The sequence below is a fragment of the Sminthopsis crassicaudata genome, chromosome 2 (assembly GCF_048593235.1).
Source record: "Sminthopsis crassicaudata isolate SCR6 chromosome 2, ASM4859323v1, whole genome shotgun sequence".
Lineage (NCBI taxonomy): Eukaryota > Metazoa > Chordata > Mammalia > Dasyuromorphia > Dasyuridae > Sminthopsis > Sminthopsis crassicaudata.
Genome location: NC_133618.1, coordinates 224,827,231 through 224,849,234, shown reverse-complemented (window position 1 = coordinate 224,849,234; position 22,004 = coordinate 224,827,231). Strand labels below are relative to the sequence as shown.

The 22,004-nt window shown below is 38.4% G+C and overlaps 1 protein-coding gene and 1 long non-coding RNA gene across 4 annotated transcripts in view; one reads left to right on the top strand and one right to left on the bottom strand.

Annotated features, from left to right (window-relative positions):
• The window catches only part of BABAM2 (BRISC and BRCA1 A complex member 2), a 514,351-nt gene extending 499,598 nt beyond the window's left edge, over positions 1-14,753 (top strand). For all 3 annotated transcript variants that reach the window (XR_012486190.1, XM_074288294.1, XM_074288295.1), the window contains one exon: positions 14,264-14,753. Coding sequence is in view for 2 of the 3 variants with exons in the window: in XM_074288294.1 (XP_074144395.1) it covers positions 14,264-14,327 (64 nt within the window). In the remaining variant the exon portion in view is untranslated. The remainder of the gene's footprint in view (positions 1-14,263) is intronic.
• LOC141555437 (uncharacterized) lies at positions 14,340-19,949 on the bottom strand. The gene is made up of 3 exons (XR_012486191.1): positions 19,553-19,949; positions 16,170-16,446; positions 14,340-14,476 (listed from the first exon to the last, which is right to left on the bottom strand). It is a non-coding gene; the product is annotated as an uncharacterized LOC141555437 (long non-coding RNA).
• Positions 19,950-22,004: the final 2,055 nt, after the last annotated feature.

The window sequence follows — 22,004 nt, the reverse complement described above, 5'->3', positions numbered from 1 at the left end:
TGACTATCCTGCAGGGGAAATTGCAACTAGAAGGAGAGCCAGGAGAAAGCAGTTCCATGAAAGCCCAAGGAGGATAGAGGATTCAGAAGGATGGGGTGGTCAGAATATCATTCTTCAGAGGGTTCAAGAGGGATAAAGACTGAGAAATAATCATTGGATTTAGCCAAGAGATCAGTTTCAGCTAAGAATCCCATAGTTACTAAAATGTACATTGAAAAGATTTAGAGCTGGAAGGAATCTCAGAGATTATTTAGTGCAACTCACTCATTTTAAAGTTGGGAGAACTTAGGCATGGATGAATTAGGTGATTTGTCCAATGTCACACAGGTAGTATGTAGTAAGTAAGGTTTGAACCCAGGTGCTTTAATGTCAAATTCTGAATGAGTGCTGAATGAATATATTTGATTTAGGATTGTAAACTATACCAGCAGAGAACAGTACCCATACCACTGAGATCATGTATCCATTAAAATAATGAAACATAATTGTTATCTCTAAGGACATGGAGAACCTGTCTCTAAAAGATAATAAGGAAGGGAGATTTTTAAAAAGAGTAGTGGAAGAATAGAGAGAGCTGAAAGAGAAGAAGGAGTCAGAAATCAAAAGACAATATCTATTCAAATATTCATTCACCACGGGCCAGATACCATGCATAAAGCACATCAAGTCACTATACTAGATACTAGTGAGATCCAATGAAGGAAAAGAAAAGAAAAGAAAAAAGTGCCTGCAATAAGATAGATGCAATAAGCAGGTTACAAGATGTGAACATTTTAAGGAAGGAGAGATCATTCCTAGATTGGGGTTTAAGTCAAAGATCATTTCCCTCATCAATACTTTCATTTGGAGAACTGAAAACATAGACCATGTTTAAAAGACTACCAAAAATAGATATAAAACCACCAAAGGTATATTTCTTCATTCCGTTATCCAGAAACCTGTTGTGGTGGCTTATAATCAGATACGCACTCTGCTTTCCAAGAACATACTATGTATTTGAAGAGATCAAATATATATCCAAAGAATTGGGGACAACAAATATCCCTTGGAGAATTACAACCAACTTGGCCTGCCTTCTATTTTTCCCTCTAGCCTTTTGTGTATCTATTTCAACTGTGACAGCTTTGCTTTCTGTCACTAGTGAACTGGAATTTTGAGAGGTCTTCAGACTATCTAAATCAATTCCAAATAACAGAAGCATTCAGCATGCTTGTGATCTATGTTACTGCACACAAAGGACACTCATTCAACACTCAACACCGACAGAATCTCTAACACTCTTAGTGAAGTCAGATTTGGGCTGAGGCATAAGCACTTGCTCTTTGAAAGAATGTACTTTGAATTCCCTTCCTAATGATATAAAAAGTAATAGATAATCTATGGCATCAGTGATTAAATGAAAAGTCTAGTCATAGAAAAGTCTTTAAATTTGGATAATTTTTACTCTTGTTTTTTTTTTTTTTTTTAACTTGTCTTTATGATGGCTAAAGGGTCCACAATGACTTAAATCTAACAGCTGCATTACCTTCACTCTATTCACAAGTGCCAGACTTTGTGATGTTGTACAAAGCAAATTAAACACACACAAAAAAGAATTCCCTGTTCAACCATTCAACAAGCATTTATTATTGCTTACTATATGTCTGGCACTGGGCTAAGTGCTGGCATATAAAAAAAGGCAGAGGCAAAAACAAGGTCCCCACCCCTAAGGAGCTTACAAGCTAATAAGGAACATAACATGCAAACAGCTAAGTACATCCAAGATACATATATTGTGACTGGGAGGTAATCTCCAAAAGGAAACGGAGTTATGGAAGAATTTACAGTATAAAAGAGGTTCTAGTGATACAAACAATTTTTAAGATAGACACTGAACTAAGGCCCTTACTATTTCTTCTTGAAACTATGTATTACTTCCCCTTTTGTTCTTTTCTTGTCCAGCCCTAGACCTAGTTCTCCAGGTGACCTAGTTTTTGTTAAAGTTCACATTTTCTACACCCCATAAAGTCCTGTATGAAATAAATATATACTAAGGAATAGAACTCCACATCCCCAAAGCACAGAGTAGGGAAGTAAGGAACAAGGTAAATAATCCAAGTTTCACAGAAATAAGAACTCTAGACAGGAAACTAAAACCTGACAGTGAAGTACAGAGTCAGAATGGAGTTGAAATATATGAGATAGGAGCTTAACCACAAGTAACAAGGCAAATCCCATTTACTAAAATTGAAGTACAAAGCATGAATCTAACAGCAAAATTATCTTGATGCTGAGCCTCTAAACAATGGGTAGAGAGGCATTTCTCCTATACAAAGACTTTGAATCCTAAAGCTTAGAATAGACTAATAAGCCTTTAAGGGGAGTATAAGTCATCAAGTGTGGAACTTGAAAGCCTGCAGGGAAAGAATCTAGGACCCTCATTTAGACACTGAGGTCATCTTGATAATCTCCTAACAGCAGAAGCCACCTATAAGCATTACCTGAGAGCCCACAATCACCTCCATATGACAGAGAGTCTTAAGTCAGAATATAAAATTTAGAAATTATTTATCATTAATACTAACTGGCACCTTGGATATATTAGTTTTATTTGCTTATACATCCTTTGGTCCCTAGAATCTTTAAAAAACAAAATTGGGTTTGAGGCATTTAATGGAATGGTGAATATTATTGTTTGGTTAGGTGTGTGCTTGTTTTTGAGTTGTATCTCACTCTATGTGACCTTATTGGGTCACATAGATATTGAAGTGGTTTGCCATTTCCTTCTCCAGCTCATTTTATAATTGAGGAAACTGAGGTAAACAGGGTTAAGTGACTTTTCCAGATTTCTGGGACCACATTTGAACTCACACAAGTCCACATGACTCCACACTTGGCAGCCAACACAAAAACTCATTTGCCCCAAGAGCATACCAGTGTCTAGACATAGCATGATTCTGGTAAAGATACTGCTCTACCTACCAAATGTGATTACTTCCTAATGATAGTGTCAAATGTTTTGTTTTCCTAGATACTTGAGGATCAGGTAGTAAAATTCACAGAAACTCTCTGAAGATATGAGAAAAAAGTCAATTTAGCAGCAGTAATAGCAACTTTTATGGTTATAAAACACTGATGACACAATTTTATTTGATATTCATAGCAACCCTATGCACATATTATTTTCCCGTTTTACTGATGAGGAAACTAAGGCCCAAGAGAGGTTAAGTGAGGGAGGATCTAGAACTCAAACCCAGGTCTTCTTATTTGTTCAGTGCTTTTTCCACTCTACCACTCTAGCTAACCTATTTCATTGTCATATTCACCTTATTGCAAGGATGGCCTCTGAGCCATAAAGAGAGTAATTCAGAATAATTCAGTGTTTATCCTGGAGCTACAGAATAATGAAAAGAAGAGAAGACCATGAGAAGTGATTAGCTAGGTTCCTTTTGCACTATTTCTAGAACTGCTTTGATTTCCAAGCCACAGTTGGTTTTCAGATGGCTGATTAAAAGCATGTGCCAGAAACTGAAGAAAACAAAACCAAAAAGAAAAAATAGAGACCCAGATGTTTTGAAAATTAACTCCATCTGCACATTGGCTTAGTGACACCTCAGCTGAGACCACTCTTCTCATTTGACCTTCCTTCTTGACTTCATATAGAACCATCATGTAGTTCTAGATTTTATTCCTACCTAAAGAAAATCTTTTGGTAAAAGATATCTCCAAGAGCCTTTGTGTAAACTCAGAAGACATTGTATAGCAATCTGCCTTCAGTCAAGATGTTTAAAGCTGTAACATTAAAGGGAATAAATATAAGGAGCCCCTTTGAATATGATCTTTCTTACTTCATATCTCTTCCTATTTCTAAGTTTTCACCAGTTGAAACTGGATTGCCTCAGTTTCTTCATGTGTAAAATAACATAGAATATATATCTACCTTACCAGGTGGTTGTGAAGAAATGTTTTATAAATAAGTGTAGGGGCAGCTGTGTGGTACAGTGAATAGAGCACCAGCCCTGAAGTCAGGAGGAGCTGAGTTCAAATCTGGTCTCAGACACTTCTTAGCTGTGTGACCTGGGCAAGTCAAGTCACTTAACCCCAGTTGCCTCAGCAAAAAAAAAAAAAAAATAGGTGTAAATATTTATCATTGAATCTAGAAACATGGAATATATTAGAACAATGTAAATAGTTCTATTTAGCTATGGTATTAGATATATAAAATGGAATAATATGGGTAAATCTGGCAAAGTAGATTGAAGGTCTTTGCAGTTTTTACTAAAATTCAATGAATCTTTGATAGTGATTTCTCTAGGGAGAGGAACCTTCTTAAGAACTGTCTCAGCTTCCTACCCTCCTGAGGAATTTGCATTTCACTGGCCTTGGTTTCTTCCCCAAGTGTTTCTATAGCAGACAGAACTGGCCCCAGCGAGATGCTGGTTCCCTCTAGGCCTAGTAAAATATAACATATTCAGGCATCTGACCCTAATCCTTTCTGCTCATTATGTTCTTACCTGAACACTATTCCTGGGGAAGAGCTTGCATGCTTAGGAGGAGCAAGTTCATTGATTGAAGTGGTTCTTCCCACTTCATTATCCCACACCCATTCTCTGGGAGGATAAAGAGGGCAGCTCTGGAGGAAAAAAAAGTCAGTCTCTGCTCTAGACCAGACTTGAGGCTGCTCTCTGCAGGAAGGGAAATCACTTCTCTGGACCAGAGTTAACGGCAACTGTCTGGAGACAATGGTTCTCTACAGAAAGAAGAATCTGTCCAAGAGATTAGAGTTGACACAGCAGATCTCCTCCCAGAGAGTGATTGGCAGCTTCTGGAGACAACAGCACGTTACATATTGGCGTCCACAACGTGGGGCAAGGACTTTTGCTTATCCTGACAAGGACTTATTCCGAGCCCTTCAGAGGAGCTAGACCGGACCATAGCAATTTGGCACCCAAACAGGGACAGACACTATCCTGATTCCAGTGGAAAAGCCTCCCATCCAGATCTCAGTCTCTCTGACCCAGAACCATGAGTAACAAGGAAACTTTGTTAAAGATTAAGTGAGCGTGCTAATAGACAAATAAGGAACTTAACTTGTTAAGGGCTAAACCAGCAATCTCTTATAGTGAAATGGGGCAAACGCCTTCTGTTCAAGGAAAATGTTTAGAGAGCATCATCAAGGTTATGAAAAGTCAAGGACTGATTATAATTTTGGAGGAGATTACTGAACTTTTAAAAACTGTGCAGGTCATATGTCCTTGTTTTTCTCTGGAAGAAGAATTGGATCCAGATGAATGGGAATTAGTAGGAAAGTAATTAGGTGAACACTACAATTGCCCTTGTGACATTTTGCCCTTTGGTTCCAGACAAAACTCCGTTTCCAAAGATACACTTCATACCTACAATTTAATCCAAATGGCTTTAAAAAATGTTATTCTAAAGGAAAAGAAGAAGGAGCAAAATGGGGAAGTATCAACTTAACTAGGTGAAAAGGATGAATCAGATAACAATGAAGTTAAGTACAATTCTGAGCAATAGGAGCACCTCCCATCTCCTCCCTCAATTAACCCTTCAGGGGTGGAGCAAGAAGGAGGAGGAGAAGAGGCAGAAACACAAACAGAATTGCCTGTGAAGCAGCCTAAGCCTATGACAAGATTAGAAAAAGCATTGGTTAAAGCTAAGAGAGAAGGACAGGATATAAGTGATTTTATACATGCATATCCTGTGATTGAAGAGATTGACTCTGTAGGCCATAAAAGGAGAAGATATGCACCTTTAGATTTGAATAAAATTAAGGATTTGAAAAAAGGTTGTACCCTTTATGGGGCTACATCAGCTTATGTTAAAATGTTACTAGATGGTTTGTCTTATGAAGTCCTAACCCCGAATGACTGGAAATCCATAGCAAGGACATGCCTAGAACCTGGAGAAAATTTGTTATGGCTTGCGGAGTTTCATGAATTATGTAAAATCCAAGTCAGATGCAATTTGGAAATAGGAGTTAACACAAAATTCACTTTTGAGCACTTAGCTGGTGAAGGTCGGTATGGAGAGATTTCAGAACAGATTAATTATACCATGACAATATGTGAGCAAATTGCTAAGGCTGCAATAAAAGCTTGGGATGTCCTCCCTGGACAGAAAGATCGTGGAGAGGCTTTCACTAAAATAGAGCAAGTGAACCTTTTGCGGATTTTGTGGGACGTTTGCAAACTGCTGTCAAAAGAACTTTTGGAGAAAATGCAGCTACAGAAATAATGACCAAACATCTGGCTAAGGAAAATGCCAATGAGATTTGCAAAAGAATTATATGGGGATTAGACAAAGATGCTCCTTCAGAGGAGATCACAAGACGCTGTGCTACAGTGGGAACAAATGCTTTGTACACCCGGACAATGATGAACGTGGAAAGGCAGGGTCCCTCCTGGCAAGGGACTTCTAGAGAAACTCGGCTATGTTTTCAGTGTGGAAAAATTGGACATTTAAGAGCTCAGTGTAGGTATGGAGATACAGTGAGAAGACAGGGTGAGAGAAGACCTAAAACTCCATGTCCAAAATATCACAAGGGCCTCCACTGGGCCTCCGAATGTAGATTGACCCAGGGAAATGAGAGGCGGGGCCCAGCTTCAGCCCCCCAAGTAGGGCATGATGGCAGCCGAGGTTACATCCAGAGAATTTTAAGACATGATTAATCAGCCAAAAGGCAATCAGATGGAAGAAAGGGATTGAAATTAGGAAAAATAGAGTTGTGTGCAGTAGAGACCACTGAGATACTCCCTGGAGAAGTAAAATCTGTTCCTGTTGAGCCTATGGATCCTTTGCCTCCAGGCACAGTAGGCTTGACCATTTCACCTTCTGAGAGTGCCTACAAAACAGTGTCCATCCATACACTGATGTGGGAAACTGGAGAACATGTATCTAATATCCCAGTCACTAACACAGGCAGACAACGTGTGATTTATCAACCAGGAGAAGTAGTAGCATCAGGCTTATTGTTACGTACCCCTAATAAGCAACCTCGTGATAGTCGCCTAGATTTTGACTCCAATGAACAAAATCCAGGAATATATTGGACAGCAGCTGTGACAGCTGACCGACCTATGCTTACTATTTATATAAATGGAATACCATTTGAAGGATTGGTAGACACGGGTGCAGATCGTACAGTTATTAGAGATGCCAATTGGCCCAGTCACTGGCCAAAGATTAAGGCAGACACCTACATGTCTGGGGTAGGAGGATCAATAGCAGCAGAAGTTAGTGCTAGGCCTTTGAGATGGGTATTTGAAGGTGAATCAGGAGTTTTTATTCCTTTTGTGGTTGAAAAAATCCCCATCAATCTGTGGGGAAGAGACATTTTACAGCAGATAGGATTACAAATAAGCACTTCGGCTTTTTAGGCAGGGCTGCTGTTGAAGGCCTACCTGCACTTTCACCAGTTCCTATTCAGTGGAAGACTGATTCACCAGTGTGGGTAGAACAGTGGCCCTTAAGAAGTGATAAAATTCAGGCCTTATTAGACATAGTGCAAGAACAACTTGACCAAGGACACTTGCGGCCTTCTCTTAAGTCCTTGGAATTCCCCAGTATTTGTGGTGAAAAAGAAATCTTGGAAATGGAGGATGTTAACGGATCTAAGAAGAGTAAATGAACAGATGGAAACTATGGGAACTCTTCAGCCTGGACTTCCATCTCCTACTCAGTTGCCAAGAGAATGGCCTCTATGGGTTATAGACATTAAGGATTGTTTCTATTCTATCCTTCTAGATAAGGAGGATATGAAAAGATTTGCTTTTTCAGTGCCTAATGTTAATTTGGCTGAGCCTTATAAAAGATATGAAAGGAGAGTTTTGCCACAGGGAATGAAAAACAGCCCTACTATGTGCCAAATGTATGTTGCTGCTGCTCTTGCTACAATAAGAAATGCATTTCCAAAAGTAATATTGTTACATTATATGGATGATATTTTGGGATGTGCACCTGAGGAACAAATGTTAGAAGCATATATACAAAAGACCATGGAAACACTAAAGTACTACAAACTGCATATAGCTACAGAAAAAATTCAAAGACATGCTCCTTTTCAATATTTAGGATATGAAGTATATCCTAAAACACTCACAGTACAAAAGCTTTCTTTAAGAACAGAGAAGTTGAACACCTTACATGATTTCCAAAAATTAATAGGAGATATCCAATGGATGCGTCCAGTGTTAGGCTTAACTACCAATCAACTACAACCTCTATATGACATTTTAAGGGGAGACAGTGCTTTAAATTCACCACGCCAGCTTACAAAAGAAGCACAAGAGGCTTTGAGACAAGTTGAACTGGCTTTATCCAATGTGGTTGAAAGAGTCACTCAAAAACCCTTGGAAATATCAGTTTTTGCTACAAAAGAGGCACCCACAGCAGTCCTTCATCAAGGAGACAGTGTGATTGAGTGGGTGAACCTCCCAGCACAACCAGAACAAAGCCTTACTCCTTACCCAGTGCTTGTGGCTAGGATTTTATTAAAGGCTATTAAGAGAGTAATACAATTATCTGGGATAAGTCCTGAAAAAATATACATACTCTATACTAATGCACAAATTAATGTATGCTGTGAGACCATCCCAGAATGGCAAATTTTATTGGCCACCGCTCCAAATTTTGCACATGGATCTCCATTAAAGATAACCTGGCTACTACATAATTGGTGATGGATTTTGTGTGTGTGTGTGTGTGTGTGTGTGTGTGTGTGTGTGTGTGTGTATGTGTGTGTTATTTTGTTTTTTATTAATTTTTATAATTATAACATGTTCTTTGACAGTACATATGCATAGGTAATTTTTTTTTTTTACATTACCCCTTGTACTGCCTTCTGTTCTGAGTTTTTCCCCTCTTCCCTCCACCCCCTCCCCTAGATGGCAGGCATTCCCATACATATTAAATATCTTATAGTATATCCTAGGTACAATATATATGTGCAGAACTGAATTTTGTTGTTGTTGTTGAAAAGGAAGAATTGTATTCGCAAGGTAAAAATAATCTGGTAAGAGAAACAAAACAAAACAAAACAAAAAAAAAAAAACAATGCTCACAGTTTACACTCATTTCCCAGTGTTCCTTTTCTGGATGTAGCTGATTCTGTCCATCATTGATCAATTGGAATTGGATTAGCTCTTCTCTATGTTGAAGATATCCACTTCCATCAGAATACATCCTCATACAGTATCATTGTTGAAGTGTATAATGATCCCCTAGTTCTGCTCATTTCACTCAGCATCAGTTCATGTAAGTCTCTCCAAGCCTCTCTGTATTTCTCCTGTTGGTCATTTCTTACAGAACAATAATATTCCATAACATTCATATACCATAATTTACTCAACCATTCTCCAATTGATGGACATCCATTCGTTTTCCAGTTTCTAGCCACTATGAAAAGGGCTTTGGCAATGGATTTTTGAAGAAAAGGTTTCTAAGGTTCCTCTTAAAGGACCAACAATCTTTACAATCGCCTCCAAAGAAAATATTTGTGCTGTATACTCTCATGATTTAACCATAAAGAGAGTAGTCAGGACTCCTTTTCAGTCCACTCAACAGAATGAATTATTTGCTATCATGCTAGCTCTTACTTATTACCCAGGAGACGTAAATATAATTACTGATTCAGTAGGTGTAGTACAAAGAATTGCCACAGCCCAAATAAAATTTGCAGCCTCTAATATTTATCAGCTCTTTCAGGAACTTCAAGAGCAAGTGAGAAAACATCCAGGCAAGATTTATATCTTGCATGTCCACTCACATAGAGGACTTCCAGGTCCTATTTTTTATGGAAATTCAAAGGCAGATAGCCTTCTAACCATGTTAGCCAGTAGTCCTTTATTTCAGGAAGCACAAGAATCTCATTCTAAATATCATCAGGCTGCTCGAACTTTACGTTTACAATTTGGAATCACAAGAGAGGAAGCTAGGAGCATAGTAAAAAGCTATACAGCTTGTCTTCCTTTCCACGCTCCTACACTCCCTCCAGAGAAGAATCCTCGTGGTTTGAGACCCAATGAAATCTGGCAAATGGATGTGACCCATTATAAATCTTTTGGTCATCTGTCTTTTATCCACGTGGTGGTAGATACGTTTTCAGGATTCACTTTTGCAGTGCCAACAGCAAAAGAGACAGCCCGAGTGGTCACTGAATTCCTTATCTGAGCATTTGCAATTATGGGTGTGCCACAAGAAATAAAAACAGATAATGGACCTGCATATAGTTCTAAACATTTTGCACCCTTCTGTGCACAGTATAAGATATTACACATTACTGGAATACCTTTTAATCCACAAGGTCAGGCAATAGTAGAGAGAAGAAACAGAGACATTTAGACACTCTTCCAAAAACAAAAGAAAGGGGGAGCCACAGGTAGCCCTAGGGAAATTCTAAATTTAGTTCTCTATACCATTAATTTTCTAATTTTTGACAAAGATGCACTGGCTCCCGCAGACAGGTTTTATAACCCACCAGAAGGGCAGTGTCCAGTGCGAGCAGCTCCACTGTCCTTAAATAATCACCAGGTGATGTGGAGAGACCCAGAAAGTGGTGAACGGAAGGGACCAGATATGTTAACTGCCAGGGGGAGAGGGTTTGCTTGTATTTCTTCAGATGGAGAAGGAATCACATAGGTGCCAACGAGTCGTATTTGCCTTGTCCATTGGAGAGAGACAGAAAAAGAGAAAGACCTTAAAACAAAGGAGAAAATCTAAGAAACATCTGACACTGAAATAGCATGGCTAATAAGAAGACTGTTAAAGAACTTTAAAAACCATCAGGAATCATTGGATTTCCTAACACAAGATGAGACTAATGGACAGTGGACTTAGGGACATTTATAAATTCTCAATTTATGATTATTTGATCATGATATTTGTTACATAATTCTAGCATGTATTATGTTACTATGTTACTATGTGCTTATGTAATCTATGTAATTATGTGTAATGCCTCCCATATTGATGGATTTATGTTTCAAGGTTATGACCACCCAATGTTCTAAATCAAAAGAAAGGGGGAGATGTTAGGTTCTTACTAAGTGCTAAGTCGGTACTTGACAGTTCTCTAGTTCCAGCCTTTCCTGGGGAAGAGCTTGCATGCTTAGGAGGAGCAAGTTCATTGGTTGAAGTAGTTCTTCCCAGAAGCCCTTGCATTATCCCACACTCATTCTCTGGGAGGATAAAGAGGACAGCTCTGGAGGAAAAAGGGAGTTGTTTCTGGACCAGACTTGAGGCTACTCTCTGCAGGAAGGGAAGTTGGCTCTCTACAGGAAGAAGAATCTGTCCAAGAGATTTGAGTTGACACAGCAGATCTCCTCCCAGAGAGCGATTGGCAGCTTCTGGAGACAACAGCACATTACAAGTTAAGCTCATGCATTTGTTATCACCCCTTAGCACGTGATCACATACAAAACAGTTTTGCTACATCACCCAATACAATGCTTACCATGCCCTGAGTACATAACAGACCTTAAAGGAGAGAAGGGGACCCACATGTGCAAGAATGTTTGTGGCAGCCCTCTTTGTAGTGGCCAGAAACTGGAAACTGAGTGGATGCCCACCAACTGGAGAATGGCTGAATAAATTGTGGTATATGAATGTTATGGAATATTATTGTTCTGTAAGAAATGACCAACAGGATGATTTCAGAAAGGCTTGGAGAGACTTACATGAACTGATGCTGAGTGAAATGAGCAGGACCAGAAGATCACTATATACTTCAACAACAATACTATATGATGATCAATTCTGATGGATGTGGCTCTATTTAACATGAGATGATTTAAACCAGTTCCATTTGTTCAGTGATGAAGAGAGCCATCTACACTCAGAGAGAGAGACCCGTGGGAACAGAGTTTAGAACACAGCATAGCATTCTCACTCTCTCTATTGTTATTTGTTTGCATTTTGTTTTCTTTCTCAGTTTTTCTTCCTTCTTGATTTGATTTTTCTTGTGCAACAAGCCAGTCGTCTCCTTTGGCTAAAAGATAGGATAAGTCCTAGGCAGTTATTAAAGGCAAGATTGAGGAGAGGGCAGGTCAGATGTAGAATGTCCTAAATTTTAATCTGAGGAATATGCTAAGCAATCATGGAGGATGGGGTATTGCAGGGGTTCTCAAACTACAGCCCGTGGGCCAGATGCAGCCTGCTGAGGACATTTATGCAGCCCACTGGGTTTTGGCAAATGGGCTGAGGGGCCGAGACAGAGTGTGAGCTTTTGTTTTTACTATAGTCCGGCCCTCCAACAGTCTGAGGGACAGTGAGCTGGCCCCCTATTTTAAAAGTTTGAGGACTACTGGGGTATATCATTAAATTTCTGAGCAAATTTTTGATCAGAACTGTGATTTAGGAAGATTAATTAGTCACATTTTGCAGGATGAAATGGAGATGGGAAGAAACTGTAGAGGCAAGAAGACCAATTACAATGATATTGTTGTTCTTTAGGTAAAGAGATATAGGATCTGAATTGGTGGATATGAGCATAGAAAGGAATGCTACATATGAGATGCTACAGAAGAAAAACTTGCAGGTCTTAGCCACTTCCCTGATAAAAGGAACAAGTCAACAGCTCATGTTTCAGTAGTCCTTTCAGATTTACAAAGCATTTCCCTCACATCACAAATTCCCTGTTAAGTAAACAGAGTCAAAAGTAAGTCTGAGGTTTCAAGGTAAGGTGAGCGATTGAATCGTTGTCCTATAGCAGAAATAAATTAAGAAAAGAAGAGGAGGCACTTTGGAGAGTGTTTGGACCAGGTGGAATTATAAGTATCTATGGCACTTCTGGTTTGAGATGTCCATGAGGCTGTTGAAAAGATGAGTCCAGTGCTCAGGGGAGACATTTAGATTGGGAATCATCTGCATAGAGATAAGGACTGAAGAAAGTATAGATTCCAGACCAAAAAAAAAGAGGTCTAGACATAACCAGGAAAGCACTCATATTTAAAAGGTATAAGAGAAGAGCAATCAGAATCACAGGGCAAGCAGGACAGTTTGGTGGTAATAAGCCAAGGCAGGAGTGAGTTTCAAGGGGAAAAATTGTCCAACAACATGAAAGAGAATTGAGAAAAGGCCATTGGATTTTGATTTCAGAATTCATTGTTGACAATAGCTAGAGCAGTGAGCATAACCATGTTTTAATTTAGCCTTCTCTTAAAAAGATTTTGATATATAGATTACATATGATTTGCTTCTTCTGATCTTCTGTAAACTTAGAAATTATATCAACACATTTGTTCCAATCATGTCCAAAATAAAATTAAAGAAGCCCTGCTTTAATTAATGAAGATCTCTGCGAATCTATTTTTTTAAAACTTCATATATTTGAATTTACAGATTTGGGGACACATTGGGCTTTTTTCTTTACTTCCTGTTTCTTGGTTGTGTTTCCTTTACGTGAAGTTAATCAAATCATAGAATACAACTGGAAAACACATTAGGGAGTATCTCATCCAACACCCTTATTTTATAGTTGGAAATTGAGACTCAGAGAAATTAAGTCCTGTCCAAGATTTAAATCTAGTGTTCTTTCTATAATATTTAATGGTGATATCTAGATAAATGAAATTTTACTATATTATTATCCTCTTCTTAACGTCAGGAAATTTTGGAGAGAAAATGATATGATCTGTTCAAGTCTTACCACTGTCTTTGACGAGAAAAGTTTGTATCCCCAGCCCCTTTTCTTTCCAACAAATTAGACTACTTATGTATTCAGATACTAATTTGAGATCTTAGGCCATTTGAAATAATTTTTCAGCCCTTATTTTCTCTTCAAAGTGAAACACCCAATTGGAAAAATGAAAAATTCCTTTATATAAAGATTCCTTCATGTAAATGAAACATCTATATTATTGCCTGGATTCTTCGTATTTTACCTATGTGTTTGGACTGTCTATAAAAACAGAAGGCAGGCTGCAGCCTTGTGCTCAGAGAAACCCCTATGGGTTCCCTCTGGCTCACAGACACCCTATAAAGTTTTGCTAAATACAAAATGTACAAACTGTCTGCAGCAGAGAAATCCTAAGAGAGGGCTACCCATATGCACCATTCTTCTAAGTAACCCAGAGAATGAACTGATTGTTTAATTATGCCTCAGTTGAACAAATAAAGAGAGACTGTGCCAGCAAAGAAAGAAAAGTTTTAAAATGCACATGTGATGAATAACAACTGTTCTGAGTTAGGTCTGAAACTCAGAATTGCTGGGTCTTCATACTGGTTTGTGCTAACCACGATTTCTTTTCTCTCCCTCTTTTCCCACCAGGGCTTATTTCAAAACGTTTGTCCCTCAGTTCCAAGAGGCTGCCTTTGCCAATGGAAAGCTCTAGGAAACACCAATCATAAGAGGACGTCAGCCAGACTTCTCTGTCCACATGCATGTCAGCACATAAGACAACTTCCTGGAAGCCACTTGGAACATCTTCATGGGAGCATTTTGCTTTATCAGCAACTCAGATCGCCACAGACAACAATGACTCTGTGGAAAAATCAAGATTAAGTTTTAATTTGAATGTTTTAACTCCTTTGTTTGTTCCCTGTTTCTTTCTCTCTCTCTCTCTCTCTCTCTCTCTCTCTCTCTCTCTCTCTCTCTCTCTCTCTCTCTCTCTCTCTTTTTTTTGTTCGGTCATAAAAAATTAAACCACAATATTAAAATGCAGTATTTTTCCAGGGCAGGTAATGTGTCACAAATTCATATATTCTCCTTCAGAATTGTTTGTCCCTGAGATGTCAATAAAAATTTAAATTTTCTCTCATACTAGTGTTTTTAATGTGTTTCTTTAAAAGTAAAGCAAACAATAACAACTAAAGCCCCAATCTTTCTAGTTTAGAGCTGTTTTTCCATTTGAAACAGAAACTGGATGGGTGTGGTGCACATTCTTGTCATCCCTGCCTTTGTAGAGAGGTTGAGGCTGACCAATCACTTGAGCCTAGGAATTTTGAGCCACAGTAAAATTAAAGCCAATTCGGTGTTTTCACTAAATCTGGCATCAATGAGGTAAGCCTTTTAAGAGAGATGTCAGCCTCTGGCAGCCTGAGTAGGGGCAAATCTTCCCAGGCCAGAAACATAGCAGGTCAAAGTTTCTGTGCCCATCAGCAGTGAGATTGGTTTATAGATGGCCACTACCCTTCTAGCTTGAGTTAGAGAGAAAAAAGGAAAAGAAGAGAAAGAGAGAGGAAAAGAGAAAAAGGAAAGTAAACTACTTTTCTTAAACTAACTACCTGGAGTACACTGAGGAAACCAGAACACGGATATTGTCAAACATGGATGAAACTGGAGATCTTAATTACAATCCCTCCCTGCTCGGGCTATTTAGAGAATTAAGCAATGTTCATACAGTGCTGAAGACCTGTGGGTAAAAGGTAAAGGTCAAATGGCATATCTAATTAAGGTTAATTTAGACTCCAGCTCAGACCAAGTGGCTTTATGTTTTGTTTTGTTTTGTTTTTTTCTAATGATGATAGACAGACTTCAAGCAACATCCATTTTTCCTAGAGCCATAATTTGGATGAACCATTAGAATCAGCACTGAGCACAATGCCTGATAGTGTAGATGACTAATAAAGTGTTTGTTGACTGATTGATTGATAATCTAGTCCAATTCTTTTATTTTACAGATGGGGAAGTTGAACCCTAAAAAAAGACATTAGATATTTGTAACATACTTACACTAGACCGTCTGGCACAAAGTCAGTGCTTAATAAATGCTTGTTCTCTTCCCCTTGCCCAAGATGACAGAAGAGTTAAAAGTCAGATCCTGATTTCTAGTCGTAGTGTTTTTACTCTTTCTTTGAAAAAGCTTTTTATCCATTGTAGAGATCTAACATCATCTAGCTCTTTTTATGGGATCACAGATTTAGAGCTTGAAGGAAGTTTAGAAACCATCTAATCTACCCCTCTTATTTTACTGACAAGAAAATAGGAACAGAAAAGTTAAATGTGGCTGGTCCATAGTCACACAGGTAGTAAGGTCCAAGATAGGATTCTTACCCAAGACTTCCTGGCTCCCAAGCCAATTCCCTAATCACTGTACTACACTGACTTCCTAAAAGCAGTAGCATCCACCATAGAGGGTCTGGGATGTTCGAGGAGGACCAGCACCTCTGATGTGAGGGCTTGCTGAACCCTCTGCTCATTCACCTTCGGCTTCTACCTAGCACTCAACACTCACCTGGGACTCCAAGAAGCTATAGCGTACGCAGCGTGACTCCTAGTAAAACCCTTGCAGCAGTCAGGCTAAATCAGGTTGAAGATAACCGATGAATCTCCAACCCCTCAGTGGGTTCGGAGGTATCTGTCCCATGGGCAGATAAAAACAGTCTGTTCCAGCAGCCATAAAGGCAGCTGCAGCAGGCGGCGTGGAATGCTCGAGAGCCTAATCAGAGACAGCAAGACCATCCACTGCATCCGGAGCCATCATTCTCCTGACTTTGTCTTGTCGCCAGACCCTAGAAGAAGAGAACAAGGATGATGACTTGGTACAACTCTACTTCCCTTAAATCCAATTCACGCAGGAGTCACAACATCAGTCTGGGATGTCATCGATCCTCTTCAAAAATAAAGATGAGCAGTGATAGAGCTTAGAAGAGAGCATGAGTCCACAGCCATAGCATTTCATCTCTTCATGAATTTAAAATTAGATTCAAACAATTCTTTGAATAGCTGTTGTGTTCTGTTAAGGATGATTGCACATTTAAGTCCCAACATTAAAGTTGCAATTCTTCATATGTCACTCACTTCAGTGACAAAGGAGAGAATGATCATAGCATGGGAACTTCAGCAAATAGCAACCCATTTTCTAAATCATTCTTATCCACATCATGTCAATTGATCTAATATGAAGAAGTTATGTTGAATCTTTTGAAATTATGTGTGCACAAGTGCAATTTAATCCAACCAATACTTAATAAGTTCCTATTCTGTGGCAGGCCCTGTAGACTATTGGTAGGGAGAACAATTCATCTGGTTCATCACAACCAACTCCTCTGCTAATCTAGATCGACAAGTGTTGTGCAAGTTAGGCCCTATGGAAATGATCTGGATAATTGAGAGGATAAATGACTTGCCCTTAGTTACAGACCAGCATTTATCAAAGGCAGGACTTGAACCCCAAGCCTTGACTCTGAATCCAGCTCCCTATCTCCTAAATCACACTATTCCCATCTCATTGAGGACAAAAATGAAAGGTCTCTGCCCTCAAAGATCTTGCTTTGGGAAGATAAAGCATATAAAGGGATGAGTAAGTAAATAGAAAATTATTTGAGGAAGAAGAGAGCACTTTTAATAAGGAGATCAGAAAGTGGGACCTAAGCCAATCTTTGAAGGAAACCGAGGAATCTAAGGGAAGAAGGGATTGCATTCCAAGCATGGAGAATAGCAGATGCAACCCAAGTTTTCCTGACTCCAAATCCAGGCAAGGAGGTGTGAGAATATCCAGTTCGGAGAATAACAAGGAACTCAAGTTTGGCTGGAACATAGATGTGTGAAGGAGGGCAGTAGAAAAGGACACATGAAATGTGCCTCACACACAAAGTGCAGCATTGACTGTCTTCCTTACATGACTTATTCAATCTATACTCAGGCGACATTATATCTTCTATGCAGTTTCTGGAATGCGATCCACCTTTAATAATAAGCTATATACAGCATAGAGAGTGCAATGGATAGAGTGCTTAATCTGAGCTCAAATCCAACCTCATACACTGGCTGTGTGACTCTGGACTAGTCACTTAACCCTGTTTGCTTCAGTTTCCTCAACTGTAAAATGAGCTGGAGAAGGAAATAACAAACTGCTCCAGTATCTTTGCCAAGAAAACCTCACAACTGAAAGGACTAAACCACATGTTTAAACCACATAGGATCATAGATTTAGAGATAGAATAGACCTTAAAAGATTATTGAGTCTAAAATCCTCGTTTTAAATGACAAAACAGAAACCCAGAGAGATGACATGACAAGTCACTTAACTTGTAACTAGTAAGGGTCTAAAATAGGATTTATACTTAGTGAAGTGAAGCATTCTGCATTCTACTCATTAATCCTTCTAGACAACTTAAATTTTAAAAATTCTGGTTCTTTGGAGATTTTGGTATTTCCAAAGTAAGTCAAAAGCATAGAGCTTGGGATCATTCAAAGCACTTTATAGTTGCCCCAAAATTATCCAGACCTCCTCTCTCTTCTCTTCGATTCTGAGCTCAGCTTATTATTCATCTGTATTATCTGTCCAAGGAACTAATAGATCAAATCAATAAACTCTCACTCCAATTGTGTATCATCTAAACAATGAGCATTCTTCATCCATTTGATTTTTCTTGAGTGAATAGTTAGACGAAACTCTTTTGAGTAGTTGTGCATCAAATTAAAGAAGCCGCATAGAGTTCCATTACATATAATCAGTTTGTCACATGCAAACAAGAATCCTAAAGGATCTCATTACCTGAGATCCCTCTTTGACTTGGACTCTAGATAATCTCTATAAACACCTTTCTTTTTGCCTCAATTGATATTGAAAATCAGTAAGTACCATTAAACAAAGTTATCTCTGTGGCATTTATCAAAGAATCTTATGTGATTTTAGCATTCTTGGGATTCTCGGTTGAAGGAGAATTGTTAAGGCACCATATCAAATGCCTTTTTTTAAAAAATGAACAATCGGTAAACATAAGACAACTGGGCTCTTATATTCTCTATGCCTTTTCATCATTTATGTGACTAAAGTTATGGGCTGCTATAGAAAATTATCTGTGAAAGCTTATCTTTTCCCTTTTCATACTTCTATCAAGAATATCTTTAATAAACCTACAGCTCAATGAAGTCAAGACAGTGAGATAGCAGAAAATCTAAAGCAGTCTCACCGTGCCAAATAAATAAATAAAGCAAAAACTCTACAAACATCTAGAAAAGGCACTAAATCGAATGTTGATGAGGGTGGGGTGGGGAGGAGGAGGGAGTGTCTGGCCTTGATTTTTTATGTTCTGCTTCTTTCAAAGCTAGGTCTGGGATCCTGCAAGTCCTCAAAGCTTCCAAGATGTTGTGATCTGAGAGAGTTCTGGTCACCACCCTCTGGATCTGCTCCTTAACTAGGTAGGGGCCCACCCTGGGGATCATAGCCTGGAACTCAGTAAAGGTGATGGAGTTTTTAAACGATGCCTGGTTTGGCTAATGTGAGGATCCTTTGGGATTTCTTTCTGACTAGGTATTCAGTCCCCTTACTGAGTGCTGGGCTCTCCTATCACCACTGCCACTGTTGCCACTCTCCCAAGCCCACAATTAGGACCACTTCTGGCACACTGGCCAACCCTTACCCCACATAACTTTTTTTTAGTTTAAATTTTTTTGTTATTACATTACAATAATTTATAGAAATATACCATCTCCCTCTCATCACCTCTCCCTTCCTGAAGAAAAGATTTAAACAATAAAACAATAAAACAATGAATTAACATACATAATATTTCCAACAAAACATTTGAGAAAATTTCTGATATTATCCTTGGTCCACATATCTTTTTTTCTGTCCTCCAAAGCTGCCCTGGGATTGGGGGAAATACTCACTGTGACTTTTTGTTGTTTTTTTTCTACTTGGAATTCATTTTTGATGCACTTAAGTTGCTAGTAGAGTTCAGCAGAAATGCTCACTCCGCCATCTTGGTTTTGTCCCTGAGTTCCCACTATCCAGTTTTGTATCACACCTCCAGAGTGTACTGAGGAGGGGACCTGGCAGTCAGTAAGGAGCAGCTGTGGGTCCTGGACTATGTACTAAGAGGAGCAAGTTCCAGAGCAAAAGTGGCAGTGAGGTTCAGCCCTCAGGAGTGGTACAGTATTCCAGATATAGCTTCCAGTGCAGTCTTAAGTCTGCAGAGGAATATGGAAGCAGAATTCCTAAGTCAAAAGGAAATCTAACACACACACCCGGAGCCAGCAGTTTTCTACTTGGCTGATAGTGGCTGAGTCCAGGAATAATCTGCTTTTGCTTGGTTCTAAATTTGGGTCAGAAACTTGAAGGCCCAGCTCAGGGTGGGAGTAAAAGGGTGGGGGTGGAGGTTGCTGATTAGTCTAAGCCTTGGAACAGGACACTTTGGGAATACTGGAATAACAGAAAATTCAATAATCCCAAAAAAGCAACAACAGGACCAGACCAGACTTTTCTTCCAGAAGTGCAAAGAATGTGCCCCTAACATAGAACCTGAAGTCAGAAAGTAGGCCGGAAGAATGAGCAAAGAAGAAAATAACCCCACCAAAAATAGTTATGTTGTGACAGAAAGACCCAAACCCAAAAGATTATGACTCCAAAACATCTACTAGTAAAGCTTCAAAGAAAAACAGCGTGTACACAAATTCAATTAGGATTCCTGAAAAAGATGAAACAAGTATTGCTAATTTTTTATTTAAAATTTTTATATAAATTAATCAAGAGGAAGGTAATTAACAGGTTGACACAAAAAGTACAAAACCTTATCCAAGTAACAAACTCCTTAAAAATCAGAATGAACTAGATAGAAATTGATGAGACCAAAAGACAACCATAAATGTTTAAAAAAAAAAGTCAAAAGAATGAAAAAAAATAGAAGAAAACATAACTTATTGAAGAGGGATCATTTAAGAATCACTACAATACTTAAAAACTATGGGGAGGGGAGGTACTAACATCAGATTGCAAGAAATTATAAAAGACAACTACCCAGATTTCTTAGAACTCAGAAATCCTTCAGCCATCTCTTGTGAAAGAAACCCCAGAGTGAAAATCCAGAGCTCTAGATCAAAGTAAAAATACTACTACAATCAACCAGAAAAAAAAAAAAAAAAAGAATTCAAGAACTGAGATAATCACATGAGATTTATTAGGCACCATATAAAGACATAGAGCACTTGAAATATAATCTTTCAGAACACAAAACACAAAATTTACAGGCAAGGATAGCATCCAGCAAAACTGAGTATAATTCCATAAGAGAAAAAATAGATCTTTAATGAATTAGAGGAATATCCAATCATTTCTGATAAAAAGTCCAGAGCCATGTCTGCATTTTGAAATTCAAAGAAAGAATTTAACAACAAAAAAAATAAAGATATATATGCATATATATATATATGTATGTATATATATACTTGTAATATGGGGAGCTGATACATATATCCCTTCTGAATTTTATCATCAGAAGAGGTCATAGAATATAACTAGGCAAGACCTGATAGTGGTTCTGTTAGGTCTTGATGATCTTAAAAGAATGGAACAAGAGAGGAAGCGGAATACACTAGCAGAGAAGGAAAGGGAAAGGAAGGTTAGAGAAAATCATTTCGTATAATCAGTATGCACGAGTAGTCAAATATACAAAGAGAAGAGATTGGAGGGAGCAGCTAATATGTCATATGATCTGATCAAAGGAGGAGGAATATACACATGCAGCTGGGTACAGAAATATATTTCACTCATCATAGAAATAGAAGGGAAAGAAAAAAAGGAGGGGATAATTAGAGGAATGATAGATTAAGGGAGGGATTCATCCTAAGAAAAATAAATTCTGAGGACATACTGTAAATATCTATCTATATCTATGTTTATATCTATCTACATATCTATTTATATCTATATCTTTTTGAGGTGGCAAAGAATGGGAATCTGATGGACTGGCTATCAGTTGGAGAACTGAACAAGTTACGGAATATAAATGTAATAGAATGATATTGTGTTATAAGAAATGATGAAGTAGATGGTTTCAGAAAAACTTGCAAAGACTTGTTTGAATTAATGGAGAATGAAGTAAGTAGAACCAGGAAAACAGTTTATACAATAACAATATTAAAGACAAACAACTCGGAAAGACTTAAGAACTCTAATCACTATAGTCATCAATCGCAATTCCAGAGAATTCAGGATGAATTCCTGACAGAGAGATGAAAGACTCAGAGTGCAGAAGATGTGTGTATATGTATGTGTATATGTATGCGTGTTTGTGAATTTAATGTCTGTATATATACACACACAATATGAGCAATACAGAATTTT